This window comes from Mustela lutreola, chromosome 11, assembly GCF_030435805.1.
Source record: "Mustela lutreola isolate mMusLut2 chromosome 11, mMusLut2.pri, whole genome shotgun sequence".
Lineage (NCBI taxonomy): Eukaryota > Metazoa > Chordata > Mammalia > Carnivora > Mustelidae > Mustela > Mustela lutreola.
This window is the reverse complement of record NC_081300.1, coordinates 49,832,158-49,856,056: the sequence shown is the minus strand read 5'-3', so window position 1 is coordinate 49,856,056 and position 23,899 is coordinate 49,832,158. Positions and strand designations below refer to the sequence as shown.

Genomic DNA, 23,899 nt, shown 5'->3' with positions numbered 1-23,899 from the left:
AGAAGGATGTAAATTTTTGTGCTGTGTGCTGAGTCTTTCCTCATGATTTTATTTAAAGGCTTCTACATTTTAACCTTAAGGAGCAATTTTGGAGTTCTTCTCCAAAAAACCACTCTGTGTGCCAATTAAAATCTGAAGATCAATCCTGATCAAAAAGGACCACACATAGATTTTAGTAAAAGCTCTTTAGAGCAAACCTACAGAGAAAGTTTCTAAGTATTTGCAAGGTGGATATTGGTATTGTCATCCTTAATTTATACAGGAGAAAATGGTGACTTAACCAGGAAGAAGAACAGCTGAGATGTGAACCTAGGGTAATTTTTAAAGTTTAAAATTTGTGTATATGCTATAATTTTCATCTCAATAAAAAATAATAAGAGAAAAAAACAAAAAAATATCCTTTATAAAATGTTCAGTAAATTTGTACTTGAAATATTCTAAGCTGCATAGAAGAGCTACAGAAATCAATTTAAAAAATTAAAAGATTCCAACATATTTCTATACTTTGATTTTTATTTTCATTTTTTTAGGAAGGGATTAATGGTAAATTTAATAAACAGTAAGTTATTTCCTTCTTGACACCCTGCCCAGTGCTCTAAAATCTGATAAAATCCCCCTCCTTCTTTGAGAAAAGTGCTTAGGAAGTTAGCACCCTTCCCAACTTCCCAGGACCCACCTTGAATAGATACGTGGGTTTTACTAATGCAAAACACTCTGCATAGACCACAAATTTTATTTTTGACACACAGTTTATAACAGTTAAGTGTCTTTTGGATCTTTATGGTTCTCTTTTTGGTTTTTGGTTTTTTTTTTTTTAAAGATTTTATTTATTTATTTGAGAGAGAGACAGAGAGAGGGGCAACACCCAGGGGGAGTGGGAGAGGGAGAAGCAGGCTTCCCGCTGAGCAGGGAGCCTGATGTAGGACTTGATCCCAGGACCACAGGATCATGACCTTAGCTGAAGGCAGAAGCTTAATGACTGAGCCACCCAGGTGCCCCTCTTTGGGATCTTTGACTCCACCTGAGCATTTCTCCATACCACTAGTCTAAGTAATAAATATGTCTTATTCCAGGGGACCAAACTGGGAAGAAAGCTATGAGCACCAACTCAGAACTCTCTACCTTCAGATCAGACATACTGGATCTTCGTCAGCAGCTGCGTGAGATCACAGAGAAAACCAGCAAGAACAAAGACACTCTGGAGAAGTTACAGGCAAGTGGGGATGCCCTGGTGGACAGGCAGAGTCAACTGAAAGAAACTTTGGAGAATAACTCTTTCCTCATCACCACTGTGAACAAAACCCTCCAGGCGTATAATGGGTATGTCACAAATCTGCAGCAAGACACCAGCGTGCTGCAGGGCAACCTGCAGAGCCAAATGTACTCTCATAACGTGGTCGTTATGAACCTCAACAACCTGAACCTGACCCAGGTGCAGCAGAGGAACCTCATCACCAATCTGCAGCGGTCTGTGGATGACACGAGCCAGGCCATCCAGCGAATCAAGAATGACTTCCAAAATCTGCAGCAGGTTTTCCTTCAAGCCAAGAAGGACACTGATTGGCTGAAGGAGAAAGTGCAGAACTTACAGACACTGGCTGCCAATAACTCTGCTTTGGCCAAAGCTAACAACGACACCCTGGAGGATATGAACAGCCAGCTCAATTCATTCACGGGGCAGATGGACAACATCACCACAGCCTCCCAAGCCAACGAGCAGAACCTGAAAGACCTGCAGGACGTACACAAGGATGCGGAGAACAGGACGGCCATCAAGTTCAGCCAGCTGGAGGAACGCTTCCAGCTCTTTGAGACGGATATAGTGAACATCATTAGCAACATCAGTTACACTGCCCACTACCTGCGGACGCTGACCAGCAATCTGAATGAAGTCAGGACCACGTGCACTGATACACTGACCAAACACACAGATGATCTGACCTCCTTGAATAACACACTGGCCAACATCCGTTTGGATTCTGTTTCTCTCAGGATGCAGCAAGATATGATGAGGTCAAGGTTAGACACTGAAGTAGCCAACTTATCAGTGATTATGGAAGAAATGAAGCTGGTAGACTCCAAGCATGGTCAGCTCATCAAGAACTTTACAATACTACAAGGTAAGTGAAAATTCTGAGTGTACTCGTTTTAGTTACTGATTGGTATATAACAAATCACCCTAAAAGTCAGCAACTTAAAAACAGCGAACAGTTGCCATCTCACAGTTTGTGTGGATCAGGAATTCAGGAGTGGCTTAGCTGGGTGATTCTGGCTCGGTATCTCTTGTAAGGTTGTGTCAAGATATTGGCCAGGGCTGCAGTCATCTTGAACTCTTAATTGCGACTGAGGACCTCCTTCCAAGATAACTCATTCACATGGCTCTTGGCAGGAGGCCTTAGTTCCCTACTGGCTGTTGGCAAGAGATATTCGATCCTGGCGATGGGAAGTTGCTTGAGTGTTCTCACAGTATGGCAGCTGGCTGACTGCCGAGGAGGTGACCCAGGAGAAAGCACAAGAAAAAGCCACATGCTTTTTATGACCGAGCTTCAGAAGTCACATACTATCACTTCCATCATATCCTGCTCTTTAAAAATGTCATTAAGTCCAACCCACACTCAAGGGGCAGGTAGATTAAGCTCCACATCTTGAAAAGAGTTTTAACTGTGACTTTGTGGACAGCACTTAAAGGCAGTCCATTAACTATTTGCTGAATTTGGACTTTCTCAGCGCCTTGCTCTTTCAATGTCATTATAAATCGGGCTCCTTTGAAAGCAGGATTAATTTGTGTAGGTCACAGGGATTCCCGTTTCTAAGTGTGACGAGCAGATGGATGGTTGGCCATCACAGTAACCGTAAAGCCACAGAGGACAGAAAGAATGTGACCTGTGTGTAAAATCTGAGTTTTACTCCGATCCAGGTCACCCATGTAAATTGAAGATTCTTGGCTCAAATTAACTCTCCTTCTGAAGATTTGGGGCAACCATATATTAATAGCATTTTTCAGTCATGAACTATTTTCACTGCTTTTATGTTGAAAGTACTATGTGAAAGATGATGTACTAAGCACTCTGGGGCATGCAGAGAGGCCCAGATGGTCTTTGCCCTCAGGTAGCTTAAAATCAGGAGAATTTTAGAGTATCAGGAGATTGCCTGTAAGCAAAGAAATCCTGATGTTCAAAAAGAGGAAATGGATGCATAGCCACATTGTGTAGAATGGGGAATTGGTCTTCAAGGCTGAAAAGAGGTTGTTAAGAGGATAATTTGTGAGCTTTTGGGAAAGCAGCAATCATCAGAGTGAGTTCACTAAAAAGAAGGCAGAAATAATCTTATTTCTGCGTATTAACAGAGTTGCTAGATTGTTTAAACTAGAAGAATAAGGGCACCTCTGTGGCTCAGTTGGTTGAGCGACTGCCTTTGGCTCAGGTCATGATCCCAGACTTCCAGGATCGAGTCCCGCATCGGGCTCCCAGCTCTTTGGAGAGTCTGCTTCTCCCTCTGGTCTTCTACTCTCTCATGCTCTCTCTCACTCATTCTCTCTCAAATAAATAAATAAAATTTTTTAAAAAACTAGAAGAATAAAAAAATAGCATATCTGGATTTTACGAAGACATTTGTCATTGATGCTGTCTAGAACAAGATGGAGAAAGTAGTTACTGAATTACAGCGCAGTTGGGTGAATTTATTGGTGATGTTGGTTTTCTATGCTATGTAACAAAGTGCAAACTCAGCAGCAAAGGACAATACCCATTTCTTATCTCATAGTATCTGTAGATCAGGTGTCTGGGTAAGGCTTGGGGCCTCTGCCCCAAAGCAGGATACCCTGTCATTGAGGGACTGAGGTTTCATCAGAGGCTTGACTGGGGAAATTCCGTTTCTGTGCTCCCTTGGGTGCTTGACAGTATTCATGTCCTTGCAAATGTGAGACTGAGGTTCTTGGAGTCTTTTGGGGGCAAGAAGGGGTACTGGCCTAGAGGTCACCTGCAGCCCCTTGTCATGTGACCATCCAACCACACCACAGCTTCTTCAAAACCGGCAGGGGAGTCTCTCATTCCAGTCTGCTGAGACAGTGTTATGTAATGTAATCTCATCTAATGGAAGTCAGGGGAGTGACATGCCATCACCTTTGCCATGTTCTGTTGGTTAGAAGCAAGTCACAGGTTGCACACTCAAGGGGAAGAAATGATACAAGGGCATGACTCATTGGGGGTGACCCTAGGGTGTGTCTTCCACAGAATGTGCATAAAGAATGGCAGTTCAGTGAGCCCCTGGGGGGCTGGCAGCAGGTCTGGATGGCAGAAGGCAGAGCCCCATTCAACAGCTTTATCAGTGACTAGCATGAGGATATAGATAACCTGATAATCCACTACTTGTGTGACATGAAACTACATTTACTAGCCCATGGATGCTAGAATCATAATCCAAAATGACCTGGAGAGGCTAGAATAGTTAAGAGGTGCCAACAAAATGGAAGAGATAGGGAATTGTAAAATCCCGCTTGAGGTTGGAAAAGGCCAGACAGACAGATGTTGATGGAAGAACATGTGCATGAAAAGCATGGTGGTTTTAATCGACTGTAAGCAAGTCACTGTGTCTGGCAGTGAATCTAATGTGATCTTTGATTATATCAATGAAAATGATAGTAGGTGATACCTTATGCTGTTCAGTATGGCAAGACTACCCCTGCAGGATAGTGTGTACTTTGAGGGACCTCTTTCAAAGGGTCAGTGACAGACCAGCATGCTCGAGAAAAATACACCCAGGATTATGGAGTCTAAATGTGGTTGGGGAAGGATTGCAAGACCCGGAAACGTTAACCTGTAGGAGACACTGTTTTAGTGGAGACAGGGCAGCTATCTACAGGTATTTAAAGACTATCATGTGGAGGGCGCCTAGGTGGCTCAGTGGATTAAAGCCTCTGCCTTTGGCTCAGGTCACGATCCCAGGGTCCTGGGATCGAGCCCCGCATCGCATCGGGCTCCCTGCTTAGCAGGGAGTCTGCTTTCTCCTCTCTCTGCCTACTTGTGATCTCCGTCTGTCAAATAAATAAATAAATAATCTTAAAAAAAAAAAAAAAAAAGACTATTACGTGGAAGAAATTTCATGTGACATCTGAGGAGGGTGAAACAGGACTAGTGGGTATTCATGAATAGAAAACAAATTTTGGTTTTATGTGATGTTCCTTATAAAAATTGGTGTTGCCTGTAAATACAGTGGCTTCCCTGAGCAATATTGGTGTCCCAGCTCCAGAGTAGACAGACATCGTGGGTATGAGTCCTACTCTGAATAAGGGGCAGGCTTTCAGATAATCAAAGTTCTCCAGTGATTGCTTTAGTTTTTTCCTATTCTTTCTCAACCTAAATTCAAAAGAAGGGCAGATCTCTGTAGTTGGGCAACCACATAAAGTTAGAGCTTTCTCAATTTCTCTTGGCACTGTGAAACCTTAGAGAATCCTGTTGCAGTACTCTGGATATTTTCTAGCTATAAGTTTTACAGTTTTATTATTCCATCCAGTTGCTAGCTTGCCTTCTACAAGTAAACTTCTAACATATTTAGTGTGTAGACAGTGTTGCTTGGCAGCTAAGGAAGTGTACGAAAAGCTTTTAACTGAAGATTTAGACCCTGGCTTTCAATTAGGTAATGTTTCCACTATTGTGATTATTTTTATTCACTAATATTGAGTGTGGATGCACTGAGCACTTGATTCAAACTCTGTAAGACAGGTACTTATTTATTTTCTTTCTTTTTTAATTTTTTTAAAAGATTTTATTTATTTATTTGACAGACAGATATCACAAGTAGGCAGAGAGGCAGGTAGAGAGAGAGGGGGAAGCAGGCTCCCTGATGAGCAGAGAGCCTGATGTGGGGCTTGATCCCAGGACCCTGAGATCATGACCTGAGTGAAGGCAGAGGCTTTAACCCACTGAGCCACCCACATGCCTCGATTTTCTTTCTTTTTTTAGAGAGTGTGTGTGAGCCAGGGGCAGGGAGGGGTTTGGTGAAAGGCAAGAAAGAGAGAGAATCTGAAGCAGGCTTCATGCCCAGCACGGAGCCCACCGTGGAGCTCAGTCTCACAACACTGAGATCGTGACGGTTAACCAACTGAGCCACCTGGGCATCCCAAGTAAGATGGTACTTACAAGATTATCACCAGTTTATAGATGAAACTAAGGTTTGGAGAGGTGTTTAAGGAACTTGCTCAAATTCACAGAGATGGCAGCAGCTAAACAGGATCTGAGCCCAGGCTTTCTGGTGCCAGGGCCCATGCTGTTAACCCCATCTTGGATCACCAAAAGTACATGCCCTTCTTCTCCGTCCTCAGGTGCCCCTGGAGTCTGTGAGGGCAGGGAGCTGGGATTTCATTCTAAGTTCGGCAGGGAAGTTTTAGGCATGGTGGGGACATGATCTGATTTATATTTTTAAAAGGTCATTCTGGGTGTGGGGAGGGGAGTGAGGTGGAAGAAAGATAGATTACAGGGAGCAAGCAGGGCGACAAGGGTCCAGTGCGGGGCTCTGGGACAGTTATGGGTGACTTGGAGGTAAGAGAAATGGGTCTCCTCAGGAGTGTTATAGGCAGACCCAAGGGCAGGCTTGTCCTTCCTTGGCCATCAGGACCCTGACTGGCTTTAACCAGCTATGCTCCCCAAGGGGAAGAACCTACAGATGGAAGGGGATAGGAGTATTCAGAGTTCACATCAACCTGTTCTTGACCCCATTTGGTGCTCAGGATCCTGGAGTTTCCTACCCAACGTGTTCTTAGCCCAGAGGAGCAGCCTTGGCTTGCTTGTGGTGCTTGTGGAGGGGTGTGGACAGAAATGGAACACAGAAATGGAACATCAAGTGCTCAGTGCATCCACACTCAATATTAGTGAATAAAAATAATCACAATAGTGGAAACATTACCTAATTGAAAGCCAGGGTCTAAATCTTCAGTTAAAAAGCCTTGGTGCTTGTGGAGGGGTGTGGACAGAAATGGAACACAGGGTCAGAGGCTGATGTATGTGATTGGACAAGGCTGATGGTGGATCGATAGTGGAGGGTGAGGGAAAGAGAGGAGCAGAACGTCTTCTCGGTTTTTAGCTTGAGCACGTAGGCTCAAGGAAGGACAGACTGGGGAGGTCTGGGGAGGTTCCGGAAGAGAGGCCCGTTTAGACATATTAAGTGGAACATGTCTACGAGGAGGAGGTTTCTGACTCTGTTTCTAAAACACTGGAGATCCTGGCTTCTGAATGCTATTTTCCTTTTCTCATTTGCCTTCTCCTGAAACTTTCATCCTTGGTCTTTTCATTACCTGTGCTTTTTGTGAATTGACCTCAGAAACATCTCTAGTTGCCCCCTTCTGTTCCGTCTGTTCAGCTTCCTATAGAACAGGATTGTCCATGAGGTGTTCCCAGAGAACAAGAGACTGGGGGCAGGGCTCCATTTCCCAGTGCACTTCCTTGCTCCCTCTCGCCTTTTCCTCCAAGCAGATCTCTTCCCCGAGGAAGAGGGAGAGACAGGACAAAGCAGGAGGGAGGAGCCAGGATTGGATTCACTTTGGATTATGCTGGCCTTGCCTCTGCAAGGTTCAGAGTGCTCTCATGCTTTCTGGGACATCCTTTTGACTCGCACTTCATGAACCCTCATGCCTACGGGATGGCTCACAAGAGACACTGGCCTCATTGCAAAATAGAAGCGGAAGCTGACGGCTTGCACTAAACTAGGTGGTAACGTGGAAATAGACTTTAAGCTCCATGTTGAATCCCAGCAACAGTTATCTCTGTACCTGTAAACCAACAAAACAAAACAAACCTTACTAAGAATGCCTTATTTTTTGGTACAAATACTATAAATATTTTTAAGCTCATTATGTATATGGAGGACTTCGTATGTCATAATGCATAATGCGGAGAATGTGAAGTTGCCCCCTCCTCGCCCAGGCAGAGGGCCCCCTTCCCCTGCTCTTCTGAGAGAGGCATCAGATTCAGTAAGTGAGAACAAGAATTCTGGAATGGGACAGACCCAAACACAAACCACAAGTTCCTCATCCTCATCTGCATCTACCCTTTCAAGTGATGAGAACTTAAGGAGATAATGTAAATAAAGATTTTAGTGCAGTGCCTAGCAGGTGGTGGGCTAATATTCATACCCAAGTGTAAGTTCAGCACCTCTGCAAGATTTCCCCTCTTCTGCAGCCGCAGCCGCTACATCACAGTGGAAGACAACAGCTTCATGTGCCCAAGGAATAAAATTGTACAGAAGCAGGCCAACCTCGATTTGGGTCTAACAGTGCTTACTGCTGGTAGCCTGCGGCCCAGCCCTGGAGAGGACTCAGACTCAGGTGGTGCTGACAGCCAGCTTCAACTCATTTTTCAGTCCCGTGTTTTCAATATGCCAGGCATACTGCTGAGCCCTGGGTTCAGGGGTCTGCTTTCATTGTTACATCTCTTTAAGGTAGGAATTACCAGCAGTCTCCATTTGCAGGGCTGGGAACCATGGCACAGAGAGCCCGAGTAACTTTTCCAAGGTCAAGGAGCTAGTAAATTGTCAGTGCTTAACCTTGGATCTTTCTAGTTCCCAAAGCTGTGCTTCCACATGACCCCCCGCTGCCGTGTGATAATGAAAGAGAACAGACGGCATGTTGAGAAGTTGAAATGTGGGAGACTTTATTTTCAGGAGAGCAATTGGTAGAGGTTAAGTAAGAGACTGACATTTGAGCTGCATCTTAACAGATATCTAGGAGGACTGAAAGGCTCAGGCAGGAGGCCTCAGTTTCTCTTGTTGCCAACCCTGTCCACTCTTGCCACGCTTCCTCAAACAAACCCGTTTATCTGAGGACCCTTCAGAGCAGGCACTGGAAGGCATAGAAGCAGACTGTTGCCAGGGGGTGAGAAATGGTGGTTTAAATATACCCTGTGGACAAGGGTGTGTTTGTGGAGAAAGAGCCTCTGGGGATTTCCACAAGGCTCTTAAACGTGAGGTTAAGAATTGAATTAATTTTCAAAATGATTGCCAAATAATATCCTGTCCATTTCCTAGTGAAATAAGGGCTTTGAAAGTACCTCAGTGAAACAGGATGACTTTTTCATAATGTAGGTATTTAGTAAATGTTTGATTAATTTAGATTTTTTAAATGAGAAGCAGAATGTCTCCAATTATATTACTAATTTTCTCTAGCTTCCAAACTTACCGGTAGCTAGAGGTTCTAAAATCAAGTCTCCAAAACTTTGGACGGCAGTAAGAATCAAAGCGGTTTCTCTACTTTCTGTCTTGTTGGCAAATAAATTGGAAACTTATCTCAGGGGTAGGACACAGGGCTGGGCCCTCCCCAAGGTCCACAGTTTGGTGTCCAAAACAGAAACAGCGCAGCGATTTAAAATCATCTGTCCTCTTCTAACAGCTTGTTTGGAGGATTCCGGTGTCTCAGGCTCCCTGCTCTGGAAGGAGAGGAACACGGGGAGGCCTTGCCAGCAGTGAAATACAGGCTGCTCCCCGGCCTGGTCTAAGTCAGACTCAGACATTTCGGGAGCTTGGGCTGGCTTTGCCAGTACCGCAGTGTGTATCCTGGCATTTCAGAATGGGAACCAGGGAGCCACTCGCTTGGCCTTGAAAGCAACTCTCAAATTTGCTTTTGAGAGAGCCATCACACATGCCTCCACCTGGGAGCTAACACATTCTCAACTCTGAGGACAAGTCATTACTATGCATGCTTAGAAATACTCTTGTGTTATTTATCTCACTGTTTTGGTTTTAAGGCACTAGAGGTGGCTTGTCTTTTATTTCATTTTATTTTCACTTCAACAGCTGCCCAATAAAAGGTGCATGTAAGACCTCAAAGTCTGGGATCATCCAGATGCTAACAAGCGATACTACCATCCTGTGTCCTAGAGGAAGATATACCCATTAATAATCTCTTTTATGAGCATTAATAATCTGTTTTTCTGGGTGTCCAGTACTGGCTTTTCGAGTGGTTTTAGCTCTTTTTTCTCAAGAATTTTTAAAAAGAAATAAGTAGGAAACATCTAGGTCTTAATGAGCAAAGTATGGTCTTACTGAATATGTAAGTATCAACTGAATCCTCTTACATATGGGGGACACATAGAATATGTTTTTATTTAGCTCAGCATTGGAAGGCCAGCTTCCTGCTCTAGCACCAAGACGATTTTCCCAAGGCTGGGGCAGCTGTGGATGAAGAAGTCAGTAACACGGTGCTTGCCAGGAGGTTATCCACAGTGATGAGTATTCAAACTAATTAAAACAGTCAGATAACTGATTTGTGATTGATGTAGTGCTTCATGCAAAAATTAATTAATTAATTAATTAATTAATTTAAAAAATCGGTTTTTATGCTTACCCAGCTGGCAAATGCCTCGCAAGTAAGATTTATCAAAGGCAACAACTTGCATCATCTTTTGACATCTTTTTCTTTCTTCCCCAAGATCTAGAAGTTAGCATCTGCCGATACTTTGCACTGGCTGTGGGATCCATGGTTGGTGCCATTCTTAAAATAAGCCAGTACTTTTGTGTGGAGTGAGTAGGGACATTTGAGCAGCACTTCAGAAGGAAATAGCTATATACCATAAACTACCCAACCCCAGAAAGAAATAAGATTAATGAAAAGTGGTCATCCTAGATGAGGTAGGTCTTGGATTCATATCAGGAGAGGAAGAGAGAACCGTGTGTCTTTGGAGGTCTGTCAGAAACCAGTGGAAGGTGTTCTGGGAGAAACAGAACTCCCTGTCACATTGGTCTGTCCCATTAGGTAGACAGACCCCTGAACAGTCTCTCTTCCAAGCACACAGGTAAACTCCTTTCCCATCACCTGCAAGTATAGTAACAAACCCAGTTGTGAGCCATTGAGAAACACTGATTGTTGGCAAAACCCATAAAAAGAATAAGGATAAAGAATCTCTAAAACCCTTGAATTTCCCAACAGACTTTCTCCATTATTTAGATTCCATAAAGCTGAACGTAGAACATTAAACAGAAATAGGTGAGAAGAAAAGGTACTTTTATTTTTGCTATTATTCTAACAAATTAGAATTTTTTTTTTTTTTTGGCCCGTTGTCAGTATCGTTCCACTAGAACTTCCACAATGCTACAACCATTATGTAGGAATGCATGCGCCACTTTCCCACTGTTAATCTCTAGGCTGCTATTTCTCGACTACACAAAGGAACTAAGATCCTTTTTCACAGAAGATAGATTTGGCAGTGAAAATCCACCTTCCTTATCTTTACTAATACACTTAATGAGCCTCTTCAGTTTAAAAAAGAAAAAGAAAAAACCCTCGGATTGTAGATGCAGAGACCATTGGATCAATTCTTAAACGTGAGTAGAGTCAAGAGAGACCAGTCTCCCCAGGGTCATTTCATAGTAGCAGCCAGGGTCATCCTGAGATGTAGACTGAGTGGAGCTATGCTTCTCAGAATAAGGTGAGGGATACCAGTCAGGCCATTTTCCTCCAGAAACCTCTCCCTTTTGGTCTCTCCTGGGACCCAAAATGTTGGCATTAGTGCGCTAGGTCTTTGGATCTGTGGCGCACATTCATTTGGCAAACCCTGTCTGAAAAACGAGTATGCATGAGACATTGCTAGCTGCTAGTTGGGGAAGTGCCCTCAAAGAACAGACAAGAACTAAAAGTTGAGAGAAAAAGGAACCACTTCCACCTGGGAGGACTGTATGGTAGGCGGACCGGAATTTTCCAGATGGATGTAGGCAGAGGAAATTGTAAGAGCTGAGCTGCAGAAGGGCAGAGGAGGATGGAGTAAACACATGTGAGACCAGGCCGTGAAAGCCTTGATTTAACACCGGGTGACCAAGTAGTGGGGGCTGAATGTTCTAGAGCAAGTGGAGATCAGATCATTGAGTAAGAAGGACAAATGTAGGAAACATGTGGAGTGGAGTCAAGGGAGAGGAATCAAAGGTAGGAAGAGCAGTTAAGAGGTTAGCACCCACACTGGGTCGTGATGAGTGACGGAAGAGATGGTTGTGATGACATCATGAAAGGTGTAACAGTAAAGTGAGGATAAGGTCCGTTTTAGACACGCCAGGTTGCAGGTGCTGGCAAGACATCCCAGAGAAAGGGGGACCACCTGACTATGAGATAAGGACCAGGAGAGCTGACGATTGAGAAGCGCCAACAGGAACTGGGGGACAGAAGTCAGTGAGTTGGGTTCAGAGAGAAAATTTTTCATCACAAAGTCTTCTCAAGTCTCTTGCTTATGAAGCAGATAACCCTAGAAAGGGACACACTGAAACCAGTCCGAACCATTAGCATAAACTCTGTTACAGCTCAGTAGAATGCCAATAAATCCAAGGACGACATCATGGGTAGCCTTAAATAAGGAAATAAGCCTTAAATAAGGAAAGCTGAGTCCAGAGCCAAGGTTCTTGCTAAGGGAGAACAGAGATGGGTGGACTAGTTGGGGCCATGGATAGTGTGAGGGTACAGTGGATGTCCACTGAGGCTTAGAAAGGGGAATGGGTCAGAGAGATCGCCCTACGGAGGCAGGAAGGCCTACGTCACTGTTCTGTCTTGTCCAGCTGGTGGGGGACGACTGAGTAAGAGGGATCAAGAAAAACATAGGGTGGGAGCCCCACGCACGCTTCATCTCCCCAGCACTTCTGCCCAGTCAGCCTGAAAGGCTTTCTACTTCTATGGAAAGAATGAGTATAGATCTCTTTCACTTAACTCCTGTAGAACCGTGAGATTTCAGAAACTCAAGAATTCTGGAGAGTAGAATATTTGAGAATGGGGTCCTCCCAGGTCCAGTTGTTTCCACATAAGAAGGAATTCCTGGGCCAGCTCCACAGCTAGACTGTGACTGTCCACGTCTCATCCTCCTGGGTGTATCTGTCTTGACGAGCTAGTGTTGAGTAAGAAGTTTGGCGTCTCTGGCTCTACCTATCCTCACATGTGCTCTGGGAATCAAAGGTCATAGATGAAGGTCAGGTGATATAATGTATGTGAAAGTACCCTGAAAACTCATTCACTCTATAAATCCTGGTTGTGGTGTATTTGCGTGCAGTTCCCTGTTGCCCCTGAGAACTTACAGGAAAAACAATCTCAGGTTACGCGACCTTCTCTAGGATGATAAGGGAAAAGCAGATAGTTGCGTTCTTCCTTTGGGAATAAAGGATGTCCTTTTTTTCCCTTGCCTGCTCAACTCGATGGTCACCTGTTTTTTTTCTCTAGCCCACCTTCCCTGTTTGCATTATTAGACTAACAAACTGGGAGAGAGGACACTCTTCTCAGCTCAGCTCGTCGAGCCCTTTCCCACCCAGACCCTCTGAGCCAAGAGTGAGGGATGCTCAGCAGCACAGTGGAGGAGACAAAAGGGCCAGCAGTGACAGGACAGAGAAGAGGCTGGCACCTGGTGTGCTGAGGGAGTTAGCAGGCTGGTGCCTCTCAACATTTGATGGCATCTTTCTTCAACTTTGTTCCCATAGCCCCTTGCACAGCACTTGGCATATAGCAGGTTGTTAATAAATATTTGTCACATTGAAACAAGATGGGATTGGGAGGGAGACAAACCATAAGTGACTCTTAATCTCACAAAACAAACTGAGGGCTGCTGGGGGGTGGGGGTTGGGAGAGGGGGGTGGGGTTATGGACATTGGGGAGGGTATGTGCTATGGTGAGTGCTGTGAAGTGTGTAAACCTGGCGATTCACAGACCTGTACCCCTGGGGATAAAAATACATTATATGTTTATAAAAAATAAAGGGAAAAAAATGAAGATGATAATAATGTACCCCCCAAAATAAATAAATATTTGTCAAATTAATGAAAAGAAGGGGAAATCTGTGGGAGGGAATCCCCCAATCCCAACCTGCACAGTTTTTCTGCTGGTTACAGAAAAGTGCCAGACGACTAAGGGAACCCAGGTTAATGGTGTGATCACTGCTGTGGGGTCGGCGGGAAAAAGACATCTGTGGACACCAGAGGGCTGTGTGCCATTAAGAGATATTCTAAATGCTTGGATCAGAAAGGGTGAACTTAGTAAAGAAAACTTTCCATTAAAAAAAAAAACAAAACAAAAAAACCGTCAACAACAGTATGGTGAAACAAGTAGCCCTCCTTAATGTATATACTTCAGAAAAAATCTATTTTTTTAGTTGGAGAGTTTTTAAGAAGATAAATTCTTCACCACTACTCACAGTGGATTTCATGTTCACACCACGTATGCTTTTTTATATTTTAGGTCCTCCTGGCCCCAGGGGTCCAAAAGGTGACAGAGGACAGCAGGGACCCCCTGGTCCCACTGGCAACAAAGGACAGAAAGGAGAGAAGGGGGAGCCTGGTCCACCTGGCCCCGCCGGTGAGAGGGGCCCAATTGGGCCCGCCGGCCCCCCTGGAGAACGTGGCGGCAAAGGCTCCAAGGGCCTGCAGGGCCCCAAAGGCTCCCGTGGATCCCCCGGGAAGCCTGGCCCTCAGGGCCCCAGTGGGGACCCAGGCCCCCCTGGCCCAACCGGCAAGGATGGACCCCCTGGCCCTCAGGGCCCTCCTGGCTTCCAGGGACTGCAGGGCACCGTGGGAGAGCCAGGGGTGCCTGGACCACGGGGGCTGCCAGGCTTGCCTGGGGTGCCTGGCATGCCGGGCCCAAAGGGTCCCCCCGGCCCCCCAGGCCCATCGGGGGCAGCGATGCCCCTAGCCCTGCAGAACGAGCCAACCCCCACACCTGAGGCTAATGGTAAGTCTGAGACTTCCCTCACACCCGGGGTCAGGGGGGCTCTGTGCACTTATGGCCAGCCCCAGCACGCAGCCCCGTGTGCCCCTGTGCCCCACTTTGCTTGGCTTTGAAGGCTCTGTGAGGGCAGCACATGGCCTTGGCCGCTCTCACAGACCTCTGCCCCTGGTGGGGTCTCTTGGGCACTTTGTGCTTCTCTGTAAACGCCATCATGTTCTATCACACTTGTTTATTTAGATGAGTCAGGCCCTTGGGGACAAATGCGTCCCCTTCATGCAAGTCTGAGGCTGGCTCCCCCCAGCCAGTCTTGTTCTCATCGTATGCCCCTCAGTAACCGTGTAGATGGAACTTTCTGTCACTAAAGCCCAGACTGCCTGGTTTTGAGAGGGTGTTCTGGTGCTTCTACCTTTTTAAATTCAATTACCAAATTTGGATAATTTGGCAAAACCCTCAATGTCTGGTTAGTGACTAAACCTATTTTTGTCTCCTTTGAATCACACCCAATTCCACTTGATTTCCTTAAGCACGACTCTGGTCGTCTTCGTTTTTTTCCACAAGCCCCGTTTTGGTTGTGGGTTCTCCCCTCTATTGATGGGTTCCATAGGACTCCAGACTGATGTGGCACATCTGTGGCTGCTCAGCCTTTTGTTGTTTCTGTTCTGTCATTCTAAAGACTAATCCAGACGCAGAGGAACTAAGTCCCAGCGTCCGTAACTTTCCAGGCTCTGTAGTTCTTACTACTGTGTCCTCTGCGGCCTGCCGCCCTCCTCCCCACTAGGGTCTGCTCCCAGCCTGTCCAGCACGGGCAGTCGCAGGCACACACATGGACGCGCGAACTGCTCCTGGCCTTGGAGGGAAGCAAGGCCAGAGCCACGGCCTCTTTTTTTTTTTTTTTTTTTTTTTTAATTTTTTATTTTTTATAAACATATATTTTTTATATACATATAAATATAACTGAAGAAGGGCGTAGTGTTTTGTATGTGTGTTGGGTTTTTTAATTAATATTTTAAACGTCTGTGCTCCTAGGCTGCCCCCCTCACTGGAAGAACTTCACGGACAAATGCTATTATTTTTCGGTTGAGAAAGAAATTTTTGAGGATGCAAAACTCTTCTGTGAAGACAAGTCTTCACATCTCGTTTTCATAAACACAAGAGAGGAACAGGTATGTTTGCAGTATGCTTGGAGAAAACTATCATTTAAGGATTGTTTACATCTGGAAATTGCATGCTTATCTGGGGATTCAAAGGTATCAAAAATCCGTAAGTCACATAAACACAGAAGGCCGCATTCTGGCGATTTGGGCTTTATCCAGTGACAAGAGCATTCGTGGCATGGGAATTAACGTCCTCTTGCTTCCACCTGGAAGATACTGCTTTATTAAGCCTGGAGATGATGGCTCCTCCCAGTGGCTTCTCCCAGAAGAGCTGTAATATGGAAGAGAAGTCCGCTGGCTGGCACCAGACACCTGTGGAGAGAGAAGCCAAGGGGCGTGAGCACTATGTAGGGGTGGGTGCAGGGGATGAGGTGTGTGGCCTCAGCAGCAGAGAAGGCCCCAGGGCCGAGCTCCCTCATGATCACACTGGTGACCACTCCCTAGGCCCCTACCATGGGCTGGGCACTGTCCAAGGCATCTCTCCGTTAAACCTCACAGTAAGCCCAGAACCTGTGTATTATTATCCCCCTTTTACAGATAAGAAAACTGAGGCCCCATAAGGTTTAATGGCTTTATTCATAGGATGACAAGTAAATGCAGAGCTGAGACTGAAACTGAGGTCCCTCTAGCAACAATGCCAGTGCTCTCTGGTGCCACACTGTTCCAGTGACCTCTTTCCTTTTCCCTAAGTATCTTCAGCAGACGCAGCCCTGACAACGGATGTTTCCTGCACTAACTGGGGCTGGGCATCCAGTCAGAGGCCCGGGTTTGAGAATATGCAGACTTGGGTTCTGTCTCAGCTCAGCTGCTCACTACCTTGGTTGCTGGGAAGCTTACAGAAAGGTTTGTGGCACGTGGCCACGGGAGCTGGCCCGAGGAAGCGCTCGATAACGCCATGGCTGTTTGTGTCATCAGAACACTGGAGCGACAGGTGATAGAAAGGAATGGAGCCTGGTGGGATTCATTAAGTTGTCTGGGTGATTTAGAAGAAGAGGAGCATCCCTTAAATATCATTTACAAACCTATAGGAGGAAAACGTGTCCAAGCCCCCAACCACTGCAAAAAAAAAAAAACAAAAACCAGGTGCAATTAGAAAAAAAAAAAAAAGCAGAAGCATGTACACACCGTAACACACCTTCTCTTTTAAACGTCCTTTCTTGGGGTGCCTGGGTGGCTCAATAGGTTAAGTCCTCTGCCTTCAGCTCAGGTCATGATTCCAGAGTCCTGGGATCGAGCCCTGCATCGGGCTTTCTGCTCGGCGGGGGGCCTGCTTCTCTCTCTCTCTCTCTCTCTCTCTCTGCCTGCCTCTCTGTCTACTTGTGATCTCTGTCTGTCAAATAAATAAATAAAATCTTTAAAAAAATAAATAAATAAAATAAACGTTCTTTCTTTTCCCCAAATGTTGCAAGGAAGGGGGCATTCCTCCAGATACCTGTTTCTCCCCGCCCCCCCAATAATGACACACTGCCACTGATTTGTGTTTCAGCAATGGATAAAGAAGCAGATGGTAGGGAGAGCGAGCCACTGGATTGGCCTCACAGACTCAGAGCATGAAAACGAATGGAAGTGGCTGGATGGGACATCTCCAGAGTATAAGTGAGTGTTCAGAGCCTCCCAGGCTGTTCTCTGGTTCTCACCCCTTCTCTGGCCCCTTGCAATCTCTTCTTTAAACACCCTGTGTCTGCTACCCATTGTGTATTTCCATGTGTGGTTGAGAATCAGTATGCTATAAACTACTTTTTGGGCTTGTTTTTTGTTTTTTTTTTTCTTTTCATGGCATGAATTTTTTTTCATTCCTATGGAAAAAAAAATCAGAGACTCGTAACATCTCGCAGTAGGGTAACTGTGGTGAGGTGTTCTCTTCCATTGCTGCTGTGAAGGATAAGACTACACCAGGCACGATGAGAGCTCGCCCCTGTTCAAGGGCCGGGAGCTCGCTTCAGGATAACAACATTGTCAGTGGCCCTGATCCCAGCTGGGCTTCTGGCCAGAGTGTGATTTATGAACTACAAGTTTGTGACAGATGCACCAGGAACAAAGATGTGGTGTGTGGGAGATAATCATCCTCTACGTGTTTGAGAAGTCCTTGTTAGTGTGGTGTGACCTGAATTCTATAAAGGCAGCAACAAAGAATGGAAACCTTTGACAATACCTGCACAGGCTCCCAGGCCCATGGAGACTTCTGGGCCCCTCTTTTCAACCGCTAGGGCTGTCCTCTCCACTTCTTCCTTAATACGACCCCAGGGCCAGGAGATGGCTGAATTGTACCAATTTGAATTTCACTTCTTCCAACTCCTGTTTTGCCTCTAATGAATGTGAAAATGTACCACACATGGTACCACATGCAGCAGAATTTATGTAAACTCACCTCTAAATAACCAGCCTTTCCTTTGCTGGAGAAGAGAAGGCAGACCCTGCAGAGGCTCAAGCAGGCATGAGGGCGACATGGTTTGGAGGTTTGGAGGCAGCCGCTATCACGGCATGGGGAGGAAACCGTGAGGTGCCTCAGGCTAAGACTGTGTCGGGAGTACTGAGGCTTGGCCTATCCTGTTGTGGACAAGGACAGGGAGCCAGGGCCAGAGGTGGTGGAGAAGCCAGAGTGAGTGTCTAAAATGTTTCTGTGGGGGCACCTGGTTGACTCGGCCGGTTAAGCATCCAACTCTTGAGATTTCAGCTCAGGCCACAATCTGAGGGTGTGAGGTCCAGCCCCAAGTGAGCTTGAGCTCCAAGGAGAGTCTGCTTGAGATTCTCTCTCCCCGCTCTGTCCCCTGCTCACTCACGTGCGCTCTCTAAAAAATAAATACATCTTTTTAAAATTTCTTTATTTGAGAGAGAGAGAGCATGGGGGTGGGGGCAAAAGGAGAGGGAGAAGCAGACTCCCTACTGAGCCAAGGTACCCCCGCCAACTCAGGGCTCCATCCCAGGACCTTGGGATTATGATCTGAGCCAAAGGCAGATGATTAACCGAATGAAACACCAGGCACCCCTAAAAAATAAATAAGTCTTAAAAAAATGCTTCCAGGGGTGCCTGGGTGGCTCAGTGGGTTAAAGCCTCTGTCTTCAGCTCAGGTCATGATCTCAGGATCCTGGGATCGAGCCCCGCATCAGGCTCGCTGCTCAGCAGGGAGTCTGCTTCCCCCTCTCTCTGCCTGCCTCTCTGCTTACTTACCATCTCTCTCTCTGTCAAATAAAAAAACAAACAAAAAAAATGTTTCTGTGTGCGTGTATCTGGGCACAGGGAGACAAATCTTCCATATGACGAGCAAGATTAGAGGTAGAAACCAGAGCAAGGCCATATCTTTACAGAACAGTGACTAAACATCAAGATGGAACAATGGAAGGTTTTAAGTCAGCTTGGGGTGAGCCTCACAGTGCTCCCAAGGCAAATGGTTATCTTCCTGCTGGGCCAACAGATATCCTGTGTGTCCCCTCTGCACCTGTCCTTTGGGAGAGGGAGCTATAGCACACCCTGGCACTCGGGGGGTTAGCTGGCAGTCAAAGGAGAACACCCAGCACAGCACAATTATACCTCAGGAGACTCAAAACTGTTGGAAAGGTAAGCGGTAGAGATGGAAGACGGACGTTATTAAAGGAAAAAGATAAAACTTGTCTTAGACAAGATTGCTACCTCCTCTCTTATCAGTCAGTTATCTTTTGGTTTCTTCTCTAAATCCCATTTATCTATTTAAATGGAAGGATACAAGGGAATAATACTAAGCAGGTCTTCTCTCCAAAAGTCCTATTTATACAACTTCCTAGTAAAGTGAGATAAAAACTATCAGATGTCCCATCATTATACATTCAGGAATCACAGATCTCAAATTCTGTAAACAAAATTGAAATCAAACCCCCTCGGGTTGCTGGCAGGGATTAGGCAAACGTCCATCAGCAGGATCCAGCAGCTCAGGCATTGTTGACATGGCCAAAGGGGTCCTACAAGGTGAATGGAAATACACACAGAAAAGCAGCCGTGAAAGTAACCTCTTTTTCCGTCCAACTCTGGCATCACCATGGCGATTTTTAATTCATGGAGATTTTTAATTCACTTGTTTTTTGTCGGTGACGTAAGTTCCATGAAGGCTGGAATTCTGTCTTCTCCCTGCACTGCAGGGTTGCCGTCATGTAGCTTCATCCTAGCACATAGTAGGTGCTCTGGGGAGATCTGCTGGACTGAATGTGTGAATGAGTATTTCTCATTCTCGCTCTCATTTCTCACTCTTGCTCCCTCCTAAGTATCATCCCTTTTTTACTCTCTTCAGTTGATGGTTTCATCTAGATTATCTATTTGTCACTAGATTACTTTTCATTTTTTAAAAATCACAATATGTATATATTTAGTGTGGGGGAGACAATTCTACCTCATCTTCTCACCCTTTAACTGTAAATTTCACCCATCCTTTCCCACTACCCTCTGGTCGTACCTGATACTCCTGTCAAAAGATGTAGGGCATAGTCCTTATTCTTTCTTTATTAATGTAGTGTTATTACATTGATTGATTTGTGGATGTTGAACCAACCTTGCAGCCCAGTAATAAATCCCACTTGGTTGTGGTGAATAATCCTTTTAATGTACTGTTGGATCCTATTGGCTAATATTTTGGTGAGAATTTTTGCATTCGTGTTCGTCAAGGATATTGGTCATGATTCTTCTTTTTGATGGGGCCTTTGGTTTGGGGATCAAGGTAATGCTGGCCTCATAAATTGAGTTTGGAACTTTTCCTCCCATTCCTGCTTTCTGGTACAGTTTCAGGAGAATAGTTATTAAATCTTCTTTAAATGTTTGGTAGAATTCCTCTGGGAAGCAGTCTGGCCCTGGGCTTTTGTTTGTTGGGAGATTTTCATGACTGCTTCAGCCTTCATCAAGATCAAAAGCCTTTGCACAGCAAAGGAAACAGTCATCAAAACCAAAAGACAACTGACAGAATGGGAGAAGATATCTGCAAATGATGTATCAGATAAAGGGCTAGTATCCAAAATCTATAAAGAACTTACCAAACTCAACATCCAAAGAACAAATAACCCAATCAAGAAATGGGCAGAGGGGAACGCCTGGGTGGCTCAGTTGGTTGGGCAGCTGCCTTCGGTCCTGGGATGGAGTCCCACATCGGGCTCCTTGCTCGGCAGGGAGCCTGCTTCTCCCTCTGCCTCTGCCTGCCTCTTTGTCTGCCTGTGCTGGCTCGCTCTCTCTCCCTCTGTCTCTGACAAATAAATAAATAAAATCTTAAAAAAACAAAAAGCTTAAAAGAAATGGGCAGAGGACATGAACAGACATTTCTGCAAAGACAACATCCAGATGGCCAACAGACACATGAAAAAGTGCTCCACATCACTCAGCATCAGGGAAACAGAACTCAAAACCACAGTGAGATATCACCTCTCACCAGTCACAATGGCTAAAATTAACAAATCAGGAAACGACAGATGTTGGAGAGGATATGGAGAAAGGGGAACCCTCCTACACTGTTGGTGGGAATGCAAACTGGTGCAGCCACTCAGGAAAACAGTATGGAGGTTCTTCAAAGAGTTGAAAATAGAGCTACCCTATGACCCAGCAATCGCACTACTGGGTCTTTACCTTAAAGATACAAAGGTAGTGATCCAAAGGGGCACGTGCACCTGAATGTTTATAGCAGCAATGTCCACACACACATATACATACATACATACACACATATATACACACACACAATGGAATACTATGCGGCTATCAAAAAACATAAAATCTTGCCATTTGCAATAACGTGGCTGGAACTAGAGGGTATTATGCTGAGCAAAATAAGTCAATCAGAGAAAGACAATTATCATGTGATCTCTCTGATATGACAAATTTGAGAGGTAGGGTGGGAGTCATGGGGGGTTAGGGAGGGAAAAAAATGAAACAAGATGGGATCAGAATGGAGACAAACCATAAGAGACTCTTAATCTCATGAAATAAACTGAGGGTTGCTGGGGGTTGGGGGGTAGGGATAGGGTGGCTGGGTTATGGACATTGGGGAGGGTATGTGATATGGTGAGTGCTGTGAATGGTATAAGCCTGACAATTCACAGACCTCTACCCCTGGGGCAAATAATACATTATATATAGGTAGATAGATATAGATACAGATATGACATAGATAAAGAAAAAAATGACATAGGGCAATAGGGGCTGTGTCCTCAGGTGACCGTAGGACACCCTATGGCTGACAGGGCAATGAGTAATTGTTTATGGGAAGAACCTTCCGCCGCACATGTTTTTTCAGACCCTCCACATGAGGCAAGCTTGTCTTCTCAGGCAGTAACCACAAGCTTTTATGCAAGAACCTGCTTCTTATAGAAAATTCAGCTTTCAAATTTTGAGTCCTAGAAGCACATCTAATGTATTGCGTAGAAACAGAATTGAGAAGTGCAGACTCAGGCAAAGTGGTGTTTTGAGCTGCAGCATCCAAGTTAACAAGCCCCCAAGTGAACGCATCCTAAAGAAAACTTGTTTTTGAGCATTTCCCTCCCAAAAAAGGCAGGGAAATGGATGAGTCATTTTCAGTAAGATTAAATTATTATTTCTATCTAAAGCAGGCTGTCATAACCCAGGGTTGGTGGGTGTAAATTCTCAGAAATGTATATCAACAGTCCATCACTTTCCCTGCCTGACACTCTAACTGGTCACGGGCAAGGTATCAAAATGTGCAAGGATCCCCCTGGTTCTCTTGTGAGTGAGAGAGTGTGTGTATCATGTCCACTGAGTGCATGTATAGTCACACATACATATACATATACATATACATATACATATACATATACATATACATATACATACATACACACACACACACACACACACACACACACACACACACAGGAAGGTTACTCATCTAACCATGTTGCCAGAAGGATTCACTCCCTCAGCATTCTGACGCAGCAGCTCAGTGAGTTGATTTCTCTGTGGCAAAGATAACAAGCCTTCAGGGAGATGCTGTTACCCACTACCCTGCAAAACAGCTGCTTTTTATTCTGAATAAGAACACTTTTTTTTTTAAGATCTTATTTATTTATTTGGCAGACAGAGATCAGAAGTAGGCAGAGAGGCAGGCAGAGAGAGAGGAGGAAGCAGGCTCCCTGCTGAGCAGAGAGCCCAATGTGGGGCTCAATCCCAGGACCCCAGGATCATGACCCGAGCTGAAGGCAGAGGCTTTAACCCACTGAGCCACCCAGGTACCCCTGAATAAGAACACTCCTTAAACAGTGCAAATAACAGGATGCAGTTTTGTTTGTTACATTTCTCTGCTGCTCTTGGGTAAAGAAAACTGTGGCGTGACTTGCAAATAACACTCAATTTCTATTTTATTAAAAGAAATTGGAAAGCTGGACAGCCAGATAACTGGGGTCATGGCCATGGGCCGGGAGAAGACTGTGCTGGGCTGATTTATGCTGGGCAGTGGAATGACTTCCAGTGTGAAGACATCAATAACTTCATTTGCGAAAAGGACAGAGAGACAGGTAAGCAGGAGCGGGGATCTGAGGGTGGGCTGCAGAGCCTACCTCCTGTTCAAGGGTGACATATACGGAGGGTAAGGGCTTTGAATGCAGGCTCTGCAATGGGGCTCTAGTCCTGGTTAGGCCGCTTGTTAGAGGGAAAGGTTGTAAACCCCAGGGAAATAGTAACAGTATCCTCTTCATGAGGTTGTTGTGAGAGCTTAAATAAGTTAATAAATGTGCCTCAAACATACAGGAGGTATTAGACTAACTGTTCTAGGTCATTAGCTTGTAATATTGTCAGTTAACAAATTTGGTACCAGTGTCATGCCTCTTTTGTAGATTCCACACACGGAGATTTTAGGCGGCCAACCGTTCAAGTCCACGTGTATTTATTGAGTGTCTAATCTGGGCCAGGGGCTATGCTAGATAATGGAAGGAGATGGTCTATACCCCTGAAAAGCCTGTAAGCCAAAGAAGCTTTTGGGTGTATCTATTTTTTATTTTAAAAGATCCTTATCTAAAGCTTCACATAATACACGACCCTTTTCAGAATGGGACATCTTTGTTTTCTTCATCAGGACTAGATTTAAACATTTATGGTAGGAGTAGGCGGAAATGGGGA

The 23,899-nt window shown here is 45.2% G+C and overlaps 1 protein-coding gene and 1 long non-coding RNA gene across 4 annotated transcripts in view; one reads left to right on the top strand and one right to left on the bottom strand.

The window, feature by feature from the left end:
* COLEC12 (collectin subfamily member 12) overlaps positions 1–23,899 on the top strand; it is a 194,658-nt gene that overhangs the window by 159,317 nt on the left and 11,442 nt on the right. Inside the window, exons 5-9 of the mRNA XM_059139033.1 lie at positions 1,074–2,120; positions 14,183–14,671; positions 15,695–15,831; positions 17,309–17,418; positions 23,153–23,298. Coding sequence (XP_058995016.1) covers positions 1,074–2,120; positions 14,183–14,671; positions 15,695–15,831; positions 17,309–17,418; positions 23,153–23,298 — 1,929 coding nt within the window. The remainder of the gene's footprint in view (positions 1–1,073; positions 2,121–14,182; positions 14,672–15,694; positions 15,832–17,308; positions 17,419–23,152; positions 23,299–23,899) is intronic.
* The window catches only part of LOC131811028 (uncharacterized), an 81,555-nt gene continuing 73,433 nt past the window's right edge, over positions 15,778–23,899 (bottom strand). Inside the window, exons 2-3 of one of the 3 annotated variants that reach the window (XR_009345784.1) lie at positions 16,948–17,148; positions 15,778–16,134 (exon numbers count right to left, since the gene is read on the bottom strand). This is a non-coding gene — a long non-coding RNA (uncharacterized LOC131811028). The remainder of the gene's footprint in view (positions 16,135–16,947; positions 17,149–23,899) is intronic. The other 2 variants (XR_009345785.1, XR_009345786.1) reach the window with 2 other exon arrangements.